The sequence below is a fragment of the Oncorhynchus keta genome, chromosome 1 (genome assembly GCF_023373465.1).
Source record: "Oncorhynchus keta strain PuntledgeMale-10-30-2019 chromosome 1, Oket_V2, whole genome shotgun sequence".
NCBI lineage: Eukaryota > Metazoa > Chordata > Actinopteri > Salmoniformes > Salmonidae > Oncorhynchus > Oncorhynchus keta.
In genome coordinates, this window is record NC_068421.1 from 52,761,023 (window position 1) to 52,782,933 (window position 21,911).

Consider the following 21,911-nt stretch of genomic DNA (forward strand, 5'->3'; position numbering starts at 1 on the left):
AATATGGTTAGGGTTTCTAACCAAGACACAGGAGACTGTAGTGTCACTGTAGATAGCTGTCAAAGTATTTTTCACAGCTATATATTTCCTCGAAGAACGCTGACCGTATGCTTACCACGGTCAATAAGGATTTAGGAAGACTTCACTCTCGTACACGCGGTGTTCAAGGGCTGTGGGCGGAGGTGTAGATTCTTCATTGTTTATTGGCTGTCAGATCCCCAATAATGTGTGCCGTGACTTGCATACTGCCGCATCCCTCGGAGAGGGACCTTTTTGAAAAGAAGTTGCCTTGTCTAGATTTTAACACAGCAATTACAAGATGATTTCAGTACCATTACACGAATGAAGCCCAGTGAAGTAGTTCAAAAGAACGACAAGCCAACACAACGCTGGACTACTTGTTACTTTGCTCCAGGTGGCAAAAGCGAGGTGCTCGTGCGAGCCGCACGTCAGTACATTTTAGAGGACGCAGCCTGGTGGAGTGTCCGTCTTTAGAATGAAAGCATTTGGAAGGTATTAGCTTATCCCTCCCTCGCTCCTCTCTCTCCTCTCTGCACCCTTGAAAGCATGTGGTGACCCAGGGATGTTTAAAATGGGGGCCAAATGAATTGCTTGGGCACTTGAGCTCTCCCAGCCATTAGAGCGGGCCGCCCTACCTGTGTTGAGTCAGCAGTCCGCTCACTCGATCCGTCTAATGGACAGCGCAGGAATTTAATTAGCAGGAAGCCGCAGAGTGGGGGGCTGAAGATTCCCCAGGACCAAGAGAAAGGGAGCCGTGTGTGTGTGTGTGTGTGTGTGCGTGCGGGTGAGAGCGAGAGGAAGAAAGAATGTGTGCGTCTTCACAGGACCATAGAGGTGATACTCCCCAGCCACCGTCCTCTGTCTCGTCACTCCACCGGCATTTCTTAACCTCAGCTGATTCTATCCCTGCTGCTATCGGCGCATATGTGTTTTCTCCCCATGCAAACGTCTCAATTCTGGCATTGGCCTCTACACACTGTCGTTTGTGGCGAGGTGGAGACGAAATAGAGCGACACTCGTACGGCTAGTAGACTAGTGTAGACCCTCAGGGCCTCCGTGTGCGCCAACAGAGTTCAGCCACAGGACATCAACAGAAAATAGCTCTCACTAACCAGACAACTATTCCACCTGCACCATGTAGAGAGAGAGAGAGAGAGAGAGAGAGAGAGAGAGAGAGAGAGAGAGAGAGAGAGAGAGGAGGGCGAAAAGGGAGGGGGGAATTATATGCTTGGGAGAGAGAGAAGAGAGAGAATGAGAGGAGAGAGAAGCACTGACTTTTGCCTGCCTGGTCACAGGCAGAGCCGTTTTCCGCTGGTCACATGGCACAGAGTTGCTATGATTGATTGTTGCCTTATCTTAGTATATCTGACTTTGAACCGTACCCTCCACCCTCTCACTCAGTTCCCAGCCGAGGGCTACCGCCACTTGTTTTCCGCAGCCACCGAATTGAGGGGGGGGGGGGGGTATTTGGCTTGACTCACAGCAGGTCCCCGACTTTCTAGGAAGACTACCCACCTGTAGCGTTTCAGGGGATATTGACTCAGTGCCCTTTGGCTTGACGACGGCGCGATATGCTTTTTGGGTCGTGTGTGTTAGTTAGCCATTAGGTAAGCGAATGAGAACTCAAAACCAAAAATCAGAGGAAGTCGACCGTAGACACCTTGGCTTAGGACAACTTACTGAGGTTAACCCTAATGATGGTGGCCGTATGGTCTGAACGGAGACTCGGAACTCAGTGACTTCTTTGCCTTTTGTTCTTTCGACTGCGTTGCAAGGCTCCGGCCTGCAGGGGGAGCCCAGCCTTGGCAGCCTCCGACCCAAATCCTGTTTGGCGCCTCTCGACAGCCGTCATCCCCCACTCCCAAATCCGAACAAAAGGAATCTCCAAACAATATTCAATATTTCATGACAGAACGCCGAGTTCTCCGGGGCCAGAGGCCTTCTCCGTCGGTGTGAAGTAATATGAGCCGTCCATTAGAAGGAGGAGGCCCCCCTCAGTTCCCATACTATACATTTGGGTTCAGGGGTTGAGGCTGGCGATGGAGACTAAATAACACACACAGATGCACACACGGCGGGGAGAGAACCGGCAGAGAGAAAAGGGCCTTAATTTAATTGTGTGTATACAGGATGAGTGTTTCCTTTCTAGTTTGGAAATTTGGACCAATTAGCTTGGTCGCCCTTGCGCCTCGTTCCCAGACGGTTTCGCGACTAATCAAGTGGCACTTTTGTTTCCACTCTGAAAACAGTTTTGTGGTTGAAGTGCACAAATAAACGAAGGCCGTAATGCCTGGACATTGAGAATGCACTTGTTTCAATACATACCGGTCCAACAAAACTAACAAGCAGGAAGCATATCTGGGAGAGTACATACAGTTGCAAGGTACCTCATAAAAGGTGTCATATCAATTACCCCCAAACGCACCATGTGGATCCATGGGGGGGGGTTGTCTGTCGCTCATTCATGGCAGAGTTGGAAGCTTCTCTGTGAAATCACTGTGTCGGAGGAGTTGAGTGGAAGAAAGAGATGTGACCTACAGTAGGTTTCCTCATTAGCCCACACAGAATACAGACCCAAATCATTTGCATCTTTCTCGCTCCTCTTATCATCTAATTTGCCTTGGGATGCCTTGGCTAGGAAGCACTTCAGGAACGGAAAAATATACAAACTTCCCCATGCCTGGTTTTCTTTATCTGATTCATTTAAAATAAAATTAAAATAAAAAATGTTTTTTTAAGGTCGCTTGAGCATGGTGGAGCGCTTCCCATCCCGAGCTGGTGGTTTTGACCTGGCATGCCAGGACAAACGGTGTATATTTTGCTCCCGACGCAAGACAGGGGAACGTAATTACTAATGTGTTGGGTGGTTGCTCAATGTTTTCTTGAAGGAGCGCCCATGCTCGCAGCTGAAATAAATAAGGGGATTCAGTGTGCGCTGTGCCAGGGCCTTGTGGTTTGGCACGCTGTAGCGCCACAGCCTTGTTATCCTCGTTGGTTTATTTATTTATATTGCCCTGCTCCGCATACACAGATGGAGGGACCGAAGGGCAGTGCTGGTGGAGAAATGGTTCTATAATAAAAAATAAGAATAAAAAAAAAACACTCCACACTTATGCACCCCCCTACCCAAACGTGCCCTCCCCAACACCCGACGCACTCTTCACTTCTCATTCATTTAAAAACTAACATCTGACAATATGAACGCAAACCAAACAAGAGAATAAAACGACAACAAAGAGGTGAAATGCATGCGTACCCGCGACGACAGGATTGGGCGCTTCGTATGGCTTCACCTCCAGGATGGTGTCCAAAGTGGAATACTTCGGTACGTCGGCAATGAGGCCCTTCATCTACTTCCACCATTTCGATGTCTCTGTGTCCAGTGTTTTGCGAGCCAGTGTTAACTAATCTTAGTGCAACGACTGGAAGTCTACGGGCATCTGCTCGTATCCACGAGTTCATCCGACTCTAGGGAAGTCGATCAATCCCGGAGTATCCCTTTATCTCGCCGACCAAACACAGTAGTCTCGTCAACATAACGATTACAGTCCTCATCAGTCACGGTTAGAGTGACTTCAGTGTTTGCCTGGCTCTTCTTTAGGTAATAACCACATGCCCAGCCGTCTCCACATCTCTGGCCCTGTAGCCCAACTGCAGTTGTTTTTGGGGGGGAAGCTGGGGGAGATTGAAACAGTAGATGCAGTGATCCAGATTGATACTTCCCAGGCTGGAAGAAGGCGAGAGATGGACTTGCCCCCTCTACCCAGTGCGTCACGAGCAGGAGCAGGTCATTCACTCGCGGTTTATTCAATACAGGGTGAGCAGAGCCGAGGCAGAGCGGGAGCCCACTGGCAGACGGCTGGCCTGACCTCCATTCTTAACTACAGAGCAGCCGGGAGAGACAGGACCTGCACTAGTCTACACTCACACACACACACACAATTTGCATACCGACCCAACAGATCCACGGATAACACAATCATCACTGCTCTGCACTTTGCCCTATCCCACCTGGACAAGAGGAAAACCTATGAGAGAATGTTTGACTACAGCTCAGCTTTCAACACCCTAGTCCCCTCCAAGCCCTGGGTATGAACATCTCCCTCTGCAACTTGATCCTGAACTTCCCAACAGGCAAACCCCAGGTGGTGAGGGTATGCAACAACACCTCCGCCACATTGACGCTCAACATGTGCGCGCCCCCATGGGTGTGTGTTCAGCCCCCTCCTGTACTCCCAGTACACCCACGCCTGCGTGACCACGCACTACTCCAACGCCATCATTAAGTTTTCCGACTACACAATGGTGGTGGGCATGATTGCCGACGAGACGGCATATAGGGAGGAGGAAACAGGAGGGAGCACGCCCCATCCACATTCAGGGCTGTAGTGGAGGGTCAAAATCTTCTGAGTTCCTCCTCGTTCACGTCACAGAGGACCTAACATGGACCAATCACACTGACACTGTGGTGAAGAAGGTACAACAGCACCTCTTCAACCTCAGGCAAAGAAATTTGTCACAGGCCCTCAGATCCTCAAGAAGTTCAACAGCTGCATCAAGGGCATCTTGATCGGCTGCAGAAACCACTGGTAAGGCAACTGCACCTGCATCAACCGCAAGGTTCTACAGAGGGTGGTGCGGACAGCCCAACACATCACTGGGGGCAAGCTCAGAGACACCTTAGAGACTATTTGCACTCGCTCTTGACACATCAAACCCTTACACAAAAGCACACACACATCAATAAACACACACACACACACACACACAACTGTCCTATTATACAGTATTTATTCAACTGGCTATTTGCACTGACTCTCGACACATCCAACCCTTACACAAGCACACAGACACACCCAAGACACAACCCAATACTGTCATACTTGACATAGCACATTGATTATCTATAGTGCACCTTCAAGGTCCAGTTTATTAGGTACACCCATCTAGTACCGGGACAGACCCGCCCTTTACCTCCAGAACTGCCTGCCAGGAAAACATTCCCCACACCATTACACCATCAGCCTGTACCGTTGACACCAGGCAGGATGGGTCCATGGACTCATGCTGCTTACGCCAAATCCTGACTCTGCCATCAGCCATGATGGAGCAGGAATTCATCGGACCAGGCAATGTTTTTTCCACTCCTCAGTTGTCCAGTGTTGGTGATACCGGGCCCACTAGAGCCACTTCTTGTTTTTAGCTGATATGAGTGGAACCCGGTTGTGGTCGTCTGCTGCAATAGCCCATCCGTGACAAGGACCACCGAGTTGTGCGTTCCGAGATGCCGTTCTGCACACCGTTGCCCTGCGCCGTTATTAACACGCTTGTGGCCCACCAGTTAGTTTGAACGATTCTTGCCATTCTCTTTCGACCTCTCATCAACAAGCTGTTTGTCGCATCATTCTCGGTAAACCCTAGACACTGTCATAAGTGAAATGCCCGAGAGGCATTTCTGAGCTACTGGAACCGTTTCTGAGCTACTGGAACCGGCGCCCCTGGCTATGGCGATCAGATCACGCTCAAAGTCACTTAGGTCACTTGTTTTGCCCATTCTTCAATCGAACAGTCACGGAATGCCTCGATGCCCAACTGCCTGCTTCATATAGCAAGCCACGGCCTCGGAACTCATGGTCACGGGGTGGTGTACCTAATAAACTGCTCACTGAGTGTATATCCTATTGTGTACATATAAGGCTCTTACTATGCACAATACCTATTATATTACTTGATATGTGACTAATATTATTATTACACATAGTAAACTGTGTACGTGACAAAACATTTTAGATTTTGATTTGACTACACTCACTAATCAAATTTTATTCGTCACACGCTTCGTAAACACAGGTGTGGACAAACAGTGAAATGCTTACTTACGGGCCCTTCCCAACAATGCAGAGAAAGAAAATAGAGACATAATAGAAAAGTAAAACACGTAATAATAAAAGTAATAATACACTGAGTGTACAAAACATTAGGAGCACCTTCCTAATATTGTGTTGCACCTCTTTTTGCCCTCAGAACACAGCCTCAATTCATTGTGACATGGACTCTACAATGTGTCGAAGGCGTTCCACAGGGATGCTGGCCCATGTTGACTCCAATGCTTCCCACAGCTGTGTCAAGTTGGCTGGCTGTCCTTTTGGTTGTGGACCATTCTTGATACACACTGGCAACTGTGTGAAAAACCTAGCAGTGCAATTCTTGAAACACTCAAACCGGTGCACCTGGCACCTACTAACATACCCCGTTCAAAGGCACTTAAATATTTTGTCTTACCAATTCACCCTAAGAATGGCACACAATCGACGTCTTAATTGGCTTAAAAAGGCTTAAAAATAATTGAACCAGTCTCCTCCCCTTCATCTACACTGACTGAAGTGGATTTAACAGGTAACATCAATAAGTGATCATAGCTTTTTCACCTGGATTCACCTGGTCAGTCTGTGTCATGGAAAGACCAGGTGTTCCTGAGGTTTTATTCACTCCGTGTAGATACACAGCAAGTAACGATAACTTGGCTATATACAAGGGGTAACAGTACCGAGTCGATGTGCAGGGGTACGAGGTGAATGAGGTAGATACAGTGGGGAGAACAAGTATTTGATACCGAGTCGATGTGCAGGGGTACGAGGTGAATGAGGTAGATACAGTGGGGAGAACAAGTATTTGATACACTGACGATTTTGTAGGTTTTCCAACATACAAAGCATGTCTGTAATTTGTATCATAGGTACACTTCAACTGTGAGAGACGGACTCTAAAACAAAAATCCATAAAATCACATTGTATGATTTTTAAGTCATTAATTTGCATTTTATTGCGTGACATAAGTATTTGATCACCTACCAACCAGTAAGAATTCCAGCTCTCACAGACCTGTTAGTTTTTCTTTAAGAAGCCCACCTGTTCTCCACTCATTACCTGTATTAACTGCGCCTGTTTGAACTCGTTACCTGTATAAAAGACACCTGTCCACACACTCAATCAAGACCAGAGAGCTGTGTAAGGACATCAGGGATAAAATTGTAGACCTGCACAAGGCTGGGATGGGCTACAGGACAATAGGCAAGCAGCTTGGTGAGAAGGCAACAACTGTTGGAAATTATTAGAAAATGGAAGAAGTTCAAGATGACAATCAATCACCCTCGGTCTGGGGCTCCATGCAAGATCTCACCTCGTGGGGCATCAATGATCATGAGGAAGGTGAGGGATCAGTCCAGAACTACAGGGCAGGACCTGGTCAATGACCTGAAGAGAGCTGGGACCACAGTCTCAAAGAAAACTATTAGTAACACACTACGCCGTCATGGATTAAAATCCTGCAGCGCACGCAAGGTCCCCCTGCTCAAGCCAGCGCATGTCCAGGCCCGTCAGAAGTTTGCCAATGAACATCTGGATGATCCAGAGGAGGAATGGGAGAAGGTCATGTGGTCTGATGAGACAAAAATAGATCTTTTTGGTCTAAACTCCACTCGCCGTGTTTGGAGGAAGAAGAAGGATGAGTACTCCAAGAACACCAATTGCAAACAAAGGTTACTGTACCAAATATTAAGTTCTGCTTTTCTGATGTATCAAATACTTATGTCACGCAATAAAATGCAAAGTAATTACTTTTTAAAAAATCACACAATGTGATTTTCTGGATTTTTGTTTTAGATTCCGTCTCTCACAGTTGCAGTGTACCTATGATTTAAAACAATTACAGACCTCTACATGTTTTGTAAGTAGGAAAACCTGCAAAATCAGCAGTGTATCAAATACTTGTTCTCCCCCACTGTGTGTACAACTAGGAATAAAGTGACAGATAATTAACAGTAGCAGTGTGATGAGTCAAAATTACAGTAGTTAGTCCAAAGAGGGTAAAAGCAAATAGTTAAATACCCAAAATAACTATTTAGCAGTCCTATGGCTCGGGGGTTCCAGACTTGGTGCATCGGTACCACTTGCTGCTGAGAGCAGTCTATGACTTGGATGGCTGGAGACTTTGACCATTTTTAGGGCCTCCCTCTGACACCGCCTGGTATAGAGGTCCTGGATGGCAGGGAGCTCAGCCCCAGAGATGTACTGGGCCATCCACACTAACGAATTGAGAGGATATTATGACCATTCAAGTGAATATAATGGGGTAACATGTATTCAAAAAATATATACTATTTTGAAAAGGAGTAACCGTGTCAGATGGAGCACAGAGGAAATCAATCTTCCTGGCACTGCACAACCGATGGGCAAAAAGGGTATAAGGACCGAGCAGTGATTCAGGAAACATATTATCTGCTACAACACACGAGCTGAAACAACACGTGATCCCACTCACTAAGACATGCAAACACGTATACACAGAGGATGAGAGAGGAACCAGTTCAGCAAACCCCTAGTCTTTCTTCTATATTTTACCAGCCATACGGTGGTTTATTTTTCACTTCTTTCACCATCTGTAGCAACATTCCCCTACAGACGGCCACAGCTGTCCTGTTTCATGTCTGCGGGCCCCTTTTTTCTATGCCATCCCAAATGGGTTCATCGCACAATAGTGGATCGTTGGTGGATCACAGCGTCGGAACGAGCCCAGTCCTTTTCAAAATAATGACCAAGACAGTAGTGACCCCACCGTAATAGACAGTAAGAAAAACCATACGATTCTGGGAATGCATTTGCAATGCTGGAAATCAGTTCCCCTCCTCATCCTCCGGTGTCCACTCTGCCAATTCTCTGGCTGTACTTTGAACCCCAGCGCTCACCCGCTGAGCATGTAGCTAGCCACGTGGCTATGCTACTCTCCCCCTGAGACCGTCTTCTTCAGAAGACTTAATACATCTTACTCACGTAGGTGTTGGAGAAACGAAGCTCAGATGTCGATCCGTTGCCTGGCGTGTTGTGGGGTCAGGCAAGACTCCATTTAGAGTCGGCATGCATCTGCACTGGACTGGCTGCAAACCCCTAACTACATGTACGACTACATTACCTCGACCCCTAACTACATTACCTCGACTAACCTGTACCCCTGCACATTGACTTGGTACTGGTACCTCCTGTATATAGCCTCGTTATTGTTATTTTATTGTTACTTTTTTGTTATATATTTTACTTTATTTATTTAGTAAATATTTTCTTAACTCTATTTCTTGAACTGCATTAATGGTTAAGGGTTTGGAAGTAAGCATTTCACGGAATGTTGTATTCGGCGCATGTGACAAATAAAATGTGATTTGAAGTGAGAGAGCTCGGGCGCTGAGTGGCGGGAGAGGAGCCTCTCTCAGTTGCTAAGATCCCCCATAAAGACAGTTACTCTCTTTTACTACTGACTGGCACAACCCACCAGCTGCAGCACATTCCTGTAGCTCCCTCGACAAAGACGGGAGAGGAGCTGACATTTAAACGCAGTGAATCCTGAGATCCTAGGCCTGAGCACATCGCCGGCCCAGAACCCTTTGTCCCCCCTTTTCCTACCCTCTCCCTCGCTGCCACAATCGTCGGCTGTGTGTGTTTCTATCTGTGTGGTTCGAAACATCCTGCAGCCTGCGCCACCGACACACAGTCATGTGGCACGGCAAATCAATGCGCAGGACAACAAGTGGAATGTTCCCGAGACAGGCAGCGAGAAGAATGAGTTGTTTCTACCTCATTGCTGGGTGTGCGCTTCGACCATGTGCAGCTAGTGCTCGCTCCCCGTCCCCCCCAAAAAGAGTTGTCGCTCGGTAATAAGATGATTAGCACGGTTTCCCCCCCTGCTCGGGCCCGAACAGCACATGAGCTGTCTGCCCACCATTCAAATGAAGTCCTCATCAAGTCCTAATACAATCAAAGTACACACAATAAACACTGAGCGATGACTAGCGCAGAGGCTAGCGGGGAGCTAAAGACAATGGGACTCTTGTTGAATGGCGTGTGGGTACAAAGAAGGCATTCTCAGAAGTTAGCCAAAGCTAGTGCCTGTGTAAGTGCTGAATGGTCTGAGCCGTTAGAGAGAGCTATGGTTCAACTCATGCAGTTCCTAGGCTTTAACTCCTTTGGAACCAGACAGGCCCTAAGAAACTGACATAGGACAGCAAATATCTAACATGGAGGAGAGGAGAAAATATCACTCCTGTAGACTGAGGCCCACAGCTTCCTGTCAGCCTAGGTCTCATACACATACACAACCGCCGTATCTCATGGACAACCCTCCGGATTAAAGAAAGAAAGAAACGGCGAGCTTCAGAAAGCTTGGCACATGCCTCGGTCTCCCCCTCTCTGCTAGCGGTTTGCTGCTGGGGACGTCCTGGGCGGACCTGGGCATTAATGCAGAATTAATTAGCCCAACTTCCCCAGTGCCAATCTCCCCATCCGTCTGTCTGTCCGCCCCACTGGGATAAAGCAGTTAGTTGCCACATCCAGGTGCCCGACTCTATACACATGCCAGACCACTGCTCACCGTGCTTCGCTAACGCTACGTAGCCTAGCCCCCGCCGCTAAAACATGGCATTGTCTCGTTTAAGAAGGTTCGGGTCCAAAATACGAGATTTAGAAAGGAACTCATCTCTTTTATGTTTTGCCTATTGAAAAGGGTATTAAAGATTTCAAATATTGTGGTATTGCCCATTCTGAAAAACACCAGTCTGCTTTGAGAGAGAGTGTGTTTTTAGTCATCAAATGAAGGACAAAGAAATAGACAAAGGCAGAGGGATAGGCGGTCCTCAAAACGGTCAAGGCGACAAAGAGAGCCACCGCAATTGTTTTTTGTTTCGCTTTGTGATCGTTCATGCCTCAAAATCCTCAACTGAAACCAGACAATATGTTCCAAATCTGTACATTAGTAAGGATTTCGGGAGAGCTCAGCGTTGACAATGCACTTTGAAACGGATTACCTGAATGTGCTGTGCAATCAGGTTTATGAGATATTTGCCCACGGAGGGGGAACGCTGTTTGACAGAAATCTTACAACGTTTCCCCATCTGAGAACCTGATCTGCTTTGTTTAATCCAATAAAACGGCAGCGAAAATGGTTCAAAGTAAGGTCATATCCAGTGATATTAAAAAGACAGTGTATTGTATCAGATCATCTGATCCCGGCCTGGGCTACTCCTTTGGCACAGTGGACCAATGCCAGCTGTGGGATTTGTCTCGTAGGGCATCTGCATAGCAGCCACATTACTACTCGCCGATATCAAATGCTATGACAATGAGGCATTTTTATGAATGGGCCCCAACCTGAATTACAATGAATGGTACAGTGTGTGCTTGTGTGTGTGCGTTTCTGTACCCGCTGTACTTGTGAGAGCGTGGTGACAAAGTCATTGTTGTAGTCATAGCTATGGCAGTCGTGTGGTTACAGGGATTTGGGGGGCCGCGGTGAGTGGGTGGGTGGTGGTGGACCTAACCCACCATGTGTACTGCAGTAACCACAAAAAAAGGCTGTGGTTTATCCCACAATCACCTTAAATAGCTCAACATTATTGTTATTCCTCAGCCTGTGGAAGGGAAATGAAATCTAAAACGTCTGAAACATGACAAGCCAAAAGTCAGCTGGTAGGAACGGCTGGTGTCTTTTACCTTTCTCTGCACCTTGGTTTACAGCAGGCTGATGATCTAAACTGGCAGCAAACTAGTCTGGTGTCCTGTGTAAGGTCAAGTCCATTCAAAATCCCTATTCACACAGACTGTAGACTAGGGTAGCGCAAAACTCCATGGACACTTGGAGTTCCAGGCCAGTAAAACAACTGGATGTACTCTTTACTTTTGATCAGAACCTAAAAGTAACGGTGCCTCGAGGATGCATCGTCAAAGCTAACGAGTTTAGAGAGACGCAGCGCAAATCTCTTTAAGAGCTTAGCGGGAAATAGGTCAGGCGTCCTTACAGACATTCGACACACGAAAACAGTTTGTTCATCTCTACCACCGGGGTCATAGAAGGCAAAGCGGCAATAGAAAATATCAGCGGCCCTGGACCTATTCACATAGGTCCACTCAGTGGCATGTTATCTCTTCCAGCCAGTGATATCCTTCAATTGTATTGGGCAGAGCGAAAACAGAGAAGGTGAGATGAAAATGGGGTTTAATAAGCATGGCCGTGTTAACTTTCCATTTGAACCACATTCCTCTCCGCCAATCTATGGGCTGCTTTCTTTACTGCCACATTGCTAGTGATATTACCGCCGGCATTTAGGCTAACCAGTTGCTGTAGCCATAAAAGGACTCGACTCCAAACCCCCCAAAAAATCCAATACTCTGCATTGCGTCACTGACGCCTGGATTTCCATGTCTTGTCACTTTTCAGACACCACAACCAAACCGTCGAAGCCTTCCCCCCCTGCTTTCCTAGCCAGGGTCTTCCCTGCCAGTAAGTAGGTCTTGCCAGGTTAGCCAAACCCTGAGGAGATAACGATCACCCAAACCATCTACAGTAAGGCCTTCACTGTCCCTCACCCTCACTAGAGAAAACACATTCGGTTTGCGTCAAAGGCCCAGAGTCTTATCAAGAGTTTCTATCCTATTTACATGATTAGACAGTTGTCCAGCAGACAGGTTTCCAATACCCTTCAGTCTACTTCTTCTTGTCCAGACGTGGCATGAAGTCGTGGTTAGCAGACTTTATATAGCAGTCAGTCTGACCACATATAACGTTAAGTGGAAGCAAAGGCATTAAAAAGTCTGCAAGCGAGCCAAGAGACAACCATTGATTTTCAATTATTTTGGGACTACTAGTCTCAGTCAACACTTGTCTTTCATCTAGTTTTGTACATTTTTCTGTTCCAAAAATACCGTAGCATATCATTTTTACGACTTTAACCACCAATGAAATGGTTAAATTACCCAACCACTTACAAACTATTATGGCCTATGCCTTAAATAGCTTCTAAACCAACCTATACAGCAGGGCTATCCAACCCTGTTCCTGGAGAGCTACCGTCCTGTAGGTTTTCACTCCAACCTTAATCTAGCACACCTGATTCTAATAATTACCTGGTTGATAAGCTGAACCGGGTTAGTTACGACTGGGGTTGGAGCGAAAACCTACAGAAGGGTATCTCTCCAGGCACAGGGTTTGGAGAACCCTGATATTCGGCTTGCAGAATTACTGCTACTGTTTAGCTTCCATTAATGAAATGGCCTCAAACAGTTTCTTCAGACTATGCCGAAACGGTCGTTGGCTAATTTTAACCGACTGGCCAAGCTGCCCCAAACAAAGTAAAAGTGGGCTGCTCTCACAAGAGGTCACGGATTCCTCCAAAGCCAGAGCAATCCATCCGCTTGACTGGCTGCTAACGAGGGGGTCAAACGCCTAGAAGATAGGGTCAAAACTCTAACATCTTAAGCCATGACCTCTCTCACGTGTTGAGTGCTCCTGTGATAGTGACACCCGTTGCCGGGGTGAGAGCGAGCCCTAAATTAGCCCTGGCCACGCTGCCTGCTCTGGAGTCAAAAGGGGGGCCCGCACTCTGACACCACATTGTTCCTAAAGATGACAAACGATGCTAGCTTGTGACTGTTGAACAACGCTGGGAAAGCCCTGGTTAAAGACTGACATGCCAGCCCTCCCCCTCCACACACACACACACACACAACTAAGTAGGGTTAGGCATGTGGCACTACATCATAAAACTCTCCCAAGAATTGAACAGATTGCAAAATAATTCACCAACCAGTAAGCCTAAAGACAGATAATTAAAGGCTAATTAAATTGTAAACTCTGCAAGTACATACAGTCAGCAAGAAGTTTCACAAGAGTTGTTTTTGAGAATTGTGACACCCAGATAATAAAACTGCTCTACTATGTTTGCTGTTAAATAGGTTGGTGGCAGGATAGTGTTAGCACGGGGGGGGACAAGTCCTCTTCCATCACCCCTTGCCCTTGCAGCAATGGGGGATACATTTAATTACGGACTTCGGCTGTCCTCAGAAACCTCAACTTCGGCATCCGTGCATGAGGTCAGCCTCTCTTCAGATGGCTTTTAATCAACGGCGCTTCAGAAATGCTCCACTGCTTTAAATGAGACCGAGGAAGAAACCCGATCCTGTGGGACGAGGAGACGAAGGAGCCAGCGAGCACACTGCGGACTTAACTCCACTCTAGGCAGACCTCCATGCTCTGTGGGCATTCTGTCTCTTTCTTCTCCCTCTTGTTCACTCGCTGACACCTCATTCACAATCAAGCCCGGTGAAGAAGAAGAGAATCTAACTTCAGCTATAAGAATGCTGGCGGGAGCAAAGCGCCCATGAATAGGCTTACAAAACATCAAAACTCAGGATTTGGCAGCGGGGGGGATAACATTTTAGCCACAATGGGCATCAGCAACTTTTATTTGAGACGAGCATATAGTAAGTATACTGTCTCCCAAAACATTGAAATGAGGGTCAGTGTCTCGTCTAAAAATTGTTTTGTTTTTTATGTACTTAGCATATTGCTAATCGGTGATTTATTTCTGTCCAATTATAACACCGTTGACTAAGCTGGTTGTGGAATTCATAATGAGGCCCATCATGCCTTATTTTGACAAAAACCCTCTAAAAGCCGATACTTTTGTGACTGGCCCAAGTTAAAATGAGCTCCCATTCCAGCCAGACTAAATCGTAGTACTGCACAGCTCTCAAGGTAACCGACCCTATAGGCTCATTTGAAATCACACACGTTTTTATTCAGATTGGCCAAAATCACTACATAACCTTCCTCAACATTTTCAACTGAGATTGCAGTGCTGTTAACGTAACAATCTACAACAACAAAAACGTACAAAAGCTATGAAAACAGTCTACAAAAATATGTCGCAATAAGATTGTCAACGTGGGCACATATCATGCTTAGCTCACTTAGGCTTCAGCAAAACCATTTGTTGTACAGAGGAAATGGTTGTAATTAAGGTGCTCGGTTTGCCTGGTGGAACAGAGCTCTCTCCAAACCGTGATAGCTGGTGTTTGTGTTGCTGCCAGTGGAGGAACGAGCCCCTGCTGCCTCTTGCCAATTAACATTTTCTCTATTGGTTATTTACACTGGACTTCACTCTCAGGGTGAGTTTTCATCGAACAAAGCACTACTAATATCATGGTGAAGACGTACACAAGGTTTTACAAACTGTGGAAAGGCATCAAGAATATTTTGTTCAATTGCAACAACAACAAAAATTCTAGATTAGGATTCAGCTCAAGGGGAAAAATATAAAACCATGTCCAATTCATTAGTTAATTAATTATGATGTATTTTCTACGTTTTAATCAAAGCTTTCGAATACATTAATTATTTACAGGAGAGAAATAAAATATAAAGCCCTAAATTTGATATCATGTGGAGGTTTTTATATTTACCAAATAGTTAATTTTCTTGTGTATTTATAAGACGGCTTCCTAATTTACAAGAAGTTCAGAAGCTCTAAAAACGTAAAAAATTGCTCCATGCCAAGTTTTTCATTCCACTGCCAAACACCTATATGAATATGCTACTACACTGTTGCGCACAGAAAACAGGAAAATAATTCAAGTGATATCTCACCCCAACCGCAGCCCATGTTGAATTAGTCTGAAATAGAAATCGTGCTGAGCAATCGTGATGGAGATAATTGTTTTTTTTTAGGCAACTGACTCTGTCGTCTCGCAGTGCGAGCTTCCCCTAAATCTGGCCCATCTTAAAACGGCGAAGGGACGGGCCCGTGCGAGGAATTTGGCAGAGTTGTCCCGCTTTTCCCAGACTACTGCTTTATTGTCCACTGATGAAATTATGGGTGTCTGCTACAGATAACATTTGTGTCTACATACAGAGATGGAAAGGTGCTGTGCAGTGCAGTGTTGGGTTTGCTGGGGGGCAAGTCTTAAAAAAAGGAAATTTAACTTAATTTTGGTTGGGTGATTACTTGGTGAGTGGCCTGTGATTGTTTGTTGAAAGAGTGATTCTTGATGCCAACTACAGTACGAGTCAAAAGTTTGGACACACCTACCCACTGCTGGGTTTTTCTTTATTTGTACTATTTTCTACATGGCAGAATAATAGCGAAGACATCAAAACTACGAAACAACACATGGAATCATGTCGTAACCAAAAAAAGTGTTACACAAATTAAAATATATTTTATATTTGAGATTCTTCAAAGTAGCCACCCTTTGCCTTGATGACAGCTTTGCAGACTCTTGGCATTCTCTCAACCAGTTTCATGAGGTAGTCACTTGGAATGCATTTCAATTAACAGGTGTGCCTTGTTCAATTGTGGTATTTATTTGCTTCTTAATGCGTTTGAGCCAAGTGTTGTGACAAGGTAGGGGTGATATACAGAAGATAGCCCTATTTGGTAAAAGTTAATTTTATGGCAAGAACAGCTCAAATGAGCAAAAAGAAATGACAGTCCATCACTACTTTAAGACATGAAGGTCAGTCAATACAGAACATTTCGAGAACTTTTAAAGTTTCTTCAAGTGCAGTTTTAAAAACCAAGAGATATGATGAAACTGACTCTCATGAGGACCGACACAGGAAAGGAAGACCCAGAGTTACCTCTGCTACAGAGGATAAGGTCATTAGAGTTACAAGCCTCAGAAATTGCCGCCCAAATAAATGCTTCAGAATTCAAGTAACAGACACATCTCAACATCAACTGTTCAGAGGAGACTGCATAAATCAGGCCTTTATCGTCGAATTGCTGCAAAGAAACCACTACTAAAGGACACCAATGAGAAGAAGAGACTTGCTTGGGTCAAGAAACAGGAGCAATGGACATTAGACCGGTGAAAATCTGCCCTTTGGTCTGATGAGTCCAAATTTGAGATTTTTGGTTCCAACCGCCGTGTTCTGAGTAGTTGAACGGATTATTTCTGCATGTGCGGTTCCCACTGTGAAGCATGGAGGAGGAGGTGTGATGGTGCTTTGCTGGTGACAGGGTCTGTGATTTATTTAGAATTGAAGGCACACTTAACCAGCATGGCAACCGCAGCATTCTGCAGCGATACGCCATCCCATCTGGTTTGCGCTTAGTGGGAATATTATTTGTTTTTCAACAGAACAATGACCCAACACATCTCCAGGCTGTGTAAAAGGGCTATTTAACCACAAAGGTGATTGATGGAGTGTTGCGTCAGATGACCTGGCCTCCACAATCACCCGATCTCAACCCAATTGAGATGGTTTGGGATGAGTTGGACTGCAGAGTGAAGGAAAAGCAGCCAGTAAGTGCTCACCATATGTGGGAACTCCTTCAAGACTGTTGGAGAAGCATTCCAGGTGAAGCTGGTTGAGAGAATGTAAAGAGTGTGTGAAGCTGTCATCAAGGCAAAGGGTGGCTACTTTGAAGGCTCTAAAATATAAAATATATTTTGTTTTGTTTTACACTTTTTTGGTTACTACATGGTTACTACATGATTCCATGTGTTATTTCATAGTTTTAATGTCTTCACTATTGTTCTACAATGTAGAAAATAGTCAAAATAAAGAGAAACCCTTGAATGAGTAGGTGTGTCCAAACTTTTGACTGGTACTGTATATACAGTACATTGGCATGCGCTCAGTGGCAAGATGCAAACTCGACCCTTGAAACCCATCCGAGTGTTTTTGTCTTTGATTCACTGTACAACATTATACCACATTCCATGTCCTATCACTAAGCAGAGTGAGGTCAACATTTATGTGACTCCAATTTCAAACAAATGTTGACGTGCTTATAGAGAGTTGAGAAACAAAAAGAGGGACTTTACCTGCGTGCACAAAGTAGGCCAAGTAGAGGTCGAGCTCCTTCACAGAAACTCCAATGTGATGAGGCTGCACACACAGCCCTGGGTTCGAGCACTGTGGGGACTTTACCAGCCTTTCGCCATCAGTACTTTCGAGGGGAATACCTTTGAATAAAATGACCATGACCAGGTCCAACCTCCAGACTTTGTCTGCCTGACGCAGGCAGTCGATCCTCCTCATCTTACCCTTCTGGTCAGGGTTGGACAGCACGCAGCACGGGGGCTTCTTCCCGGTGACGGTGAGCACAAAATCCTCCCGGAACTCAGGCCGGATGTCCTTGCGGAGCTTGGCCAGAAGGCGCGATGCCCACTTCTGCTTGACCTCGGGCTTCTCGCTGAGCAGCTCGTCCTTCACTGCGCGCTCCTCTTCCTTAGACATGCGCTTCTCGTGCTTCTTGAAGTACTTTCTCTTGCGGGCCTGCAGGTTGAACCATGTGTAGGCAAACGCTCGCACGTGGGGCAGCAGAGCTTCGATGAAAGGATGGAATTCATCCTGTGGTAGAGAGGAACACAAGGGAGGGGGGGGAATGATGAATGATTTGGTGGCAACACATTGATAGTACAACACTTTTTGTGGAAACAAAGTACAGAATCCATCAAAATAAAAAGACCAAAAGCGGTCATTACAATTAATCTTGTGAAATCAGACGTGCCCTCAGTAAACACTCATCGACTCATTTGAAATACTCGGCAATCAAGGAATTGCACAGAAGAACATACAGTACTACTATTAGATCAAATATCACTCCAGGCGGGACTTTTCAGAGAACAAACATTGTCCATTTTCAGAGTAATATGCACTGTCCGACACATTTATATTTATGAGTATTTATGTCATTTTCATTTGCAGCACTTGGCTGGCCCGTGCCATTAGCATTAGCAGAGCGGGCTAATGGCGGCGTTTCTCTAGGCCGTACGGAGGGAGCAGTGTGAAATAAGGCCTGTCTAGGCCGTACGGAGGGAGCAGTGTGAAATAAGGCCTGTCTAGGCCGTACGGAGGGAGCAGTGTGAAATAAGGCCTGTCTAGGCCGTACGGAGGGAGCAGTGTGAAATAAGGCCTGTCTAGGCCGTACGGAGGGAGCAGTGTGAAATAAGGCCTGTCTAGGCCGCGTCTTGGCTCTTTGGCAAGAATGTGGGTCTGTGGGGGTCTGCCAGAGAGGACAGAGAAAAAAGCAACAGCCGAGCGGGAAAGCTGAAAGTCTATTTTTAACTGTTCGCCATGCAAACATATAATATACGTGCGTACACACACACACAAAGAGACACACACACACATGCATGCAATATGTACAGGCACAAACGTTTCCCTCTGAGACGGTTCCAAGACTGGTATATTCTGTGGGCTTTCACCAGGGACAGCTCCCTGTACAGCTATTACAGCAAGAATGTGGATAGATGGCATGTTGTGGATCAGTCCCAATTTTGGTTGGTTACACCTGCTACTAGCAGTCACACACTGGAGCTTTCGCCTGAGAATCTGCTCCCTCTCATAATCTGGCCTGAAACAGGCAGTGGAAATGTTACAGCACGACACTACAGCTAAACGAAGCAACGCCAACGGGACAAGGCAAATCAACCTCAGAACAACACTTTCCTATTTCAACGAGTCACGCATCTGAAAACTCACTCAAATATTTGCGAGGGACAAAGACATTTCCATGGATTAATGACCACTGCCATTAAATCTATCGAACCGTTAGTCTGTACCCATTTTACGGACATTTTCAATAATTACAGTATATAAAAAGAACCCAGAACAGAGTTACCAAAGAGATGAAAGGTGCCTACTCCTTTAAAATACCTGGTTGTAAAAAAAAGTCATGAATATGTACTAAAAGCGTTTATAACCAAATGAGATAATAAAATCTTTGCCTTTTATATAAAACAAATACCTCAGGGCATACGGATACAACATTTGAACTAAAACTAGTAAGTGTGCCAAATCCAAATACTCAGCTTCAATTTTGTACAAGTGTGTCACACTAGATCATGCTATAAAACAGTATGCTACATTAAGCACCAGAGCAGATATGCAGCTCTTCTAGGCCGAGTGTTTACACGCATATATATAGTGAGTAGAGTGCATAGTTTGTCTGGACTGTGTCCTACAGAGGGCAAGCTAGGCTAGGCACAGAACTAACAGTTATATTTTAAAAAGCACCAATCAAATCCAATCAAATGAAATAAACAATGACAAACCACCACTCCAATTTGCAATTTTACAACAGGGACGTATTTTAATTTCCCAAACACTCTCAGTAGAGGTTGGCAGTGATGTAGTGACTGGTCGGAGTACAAGGAGACATGTTTCTGATATGAGGCCCATTTGGAGACCCAGGGCGGGCCTTGGCTTCACCTCAGGCCATCTTACCACCCCGGCCACGCAAAATGTACTCAACTATTCAGAGATAAAAGAACGCTGAACAAATCTTGACCCGTGCGGAAACCTCTGACTGGCATGTGGTCACTAATACATGTACTAACACAAGTTTGCGAGCACAAACGCAGGAATAATCATCTAGAATGCAGCTGAATTCAAATATAATACAACCAAATACAATGACGACACACTATTCCTCGAATTTCAAAAATACTTTCACGCCCTTGCCTCATAGGCATGGAAATTGTATTGTTTGAGCTTGGGTAAAATCCAGTAAATGGCTTCTCCAACTGCCTTCTCCGACACTCGGAGTAACTTCAGCCAATGTGCTATGAAATATCACTCCTCAATGGCTGACATTATGCATTGTTATCTGTGGTTTCTGTATATAATATAGTTCTCCCCTGTCTCCGGGCCATTTGAACAATACCTGCATAGTCTATATTTGTTTTTTTTGCTTCTTCACAACATTAATGACACACACACACACAAAACGTACACGTGACACAACTATATTATGTAGGCCACATTTCAATATACATCATCCATTGCAATTCCATTAACAAAACCCTAGAAAATAGTATATTCACTACTAAAAGCGTGTCAGGAGAATTGTTAAGTACGAAACCTCCAGCTGTGAAGTTTGTTTTAATTTTCTGTACACCTTGGTGACAAATCTAATGTTTACAAAGAACAGGCCTGTAGCAACAACTCATGAATAACTGTAATTTAGAAAAGCAATGTTGGTAATCTCCTCCTATTGACACCCACGCTACCCCACACCACAACACAGAGGCAATTATGACAGTGTGTCGACCGAGTTTACTCTCGCCTCTCTTCCTGCCCACAACAGTAAACGTATTTAAACAGAGCGGACGCCTCACCATTGTTAATCAAATTGGAGCAATTTCCACAAAAGGCATATCTTCCTGCTTTTACATTGTTGCAGCGGACTCAAACAGCCTCACGTAGGCCGTAAGGGGCATGTGTAAGTGTAAGTGTTTCCACAAACCCATGCAATGTGCACAACTGTTTCATTCCCTGCATCTCCTCCACCACGACACAAAACGATACCATGTGCCTCAAAGACAAGATGCAAAGGCAAATTCGGGGGAATTATCAATATTTTTTCCATGAATGCAAATGTTCAATTTTCAATTCTAGGTTACATATTCTATCCTTTGCAGTGAACAAAACATATGGAAGTTATTTAGGCTTGCCTGTCTTGTACAGGATCCCCCTCCTCCCCCCCAAAAAGCCAAATATAATTGAATCAATCGAAAGCCTTTGATTATGGAGCGATCTTGACTTAAAAGATTTTAGACTTGATGAAACAGTTTTTGCCCTAACTGAATGGATAAGAGGGAAGACACACACACACACACACACACAAAGTATCTTTGTATATCATTCAACTCTGAATACTTATACTTAATTAGCCAATTAGTGCAGATTCTGCTTTATACAGTTGAGATGAATTGTATTGCATGTGAATTCACAGTCTCATTTTAAGAAATTAAAAAAACATATCCAGGCAAAATTTGTATGAATTAATATTTTACATACTCAAGCGAGCCATTTCTCTAAATGTCCCTTCTCAAGTTTGTGTCCAACTAATATCAGGTTTCAGTTCTCCTTTAGGCCCATTTCGGTCTTGCCTCAAAGATGCACTGTACATTCTTATAAAATAATTCTAGATAAATATTCAGGACTTATTAGTTATGCTTGGCACTAGAGGTATTGGAGCAGTATCGGTTTTGAAATGGTCTTCCATTGTAAAGGTTGGCAAGTCCAGGAGGAGAACCCATCATTGATATCAAGT

At 45.2% G+C, this 21,911-nt stretch overlaps 1 protein-coding gene across 10 annotated transcripts in view; it reads right to left on the reverse strand.

Annotated features, from left to right (window-relative positions):
- The window catches only part of LOC118387580 (nuclear factor 1 A-type), a 236,119-nt gene that overhangs the window by 166,103 nt on the left and 48,105 nt on the right, over positions 1-21,911 (reverse strand). For all 10 annotated transcript variants that reach the window (XM_052527429.1, XM_052527435.1, XM_052527438.1 and 7 more), the window contains exon 2: positions 17,674-18,202. In XM_052527429.1, coding sequence (XP_052383389.1) covers positions 17,674-18,202 — 529 coding nt within the window. The remainder of the gene's footprint in view (positions 1-17,673; positions 18,203-21,911) is intronic.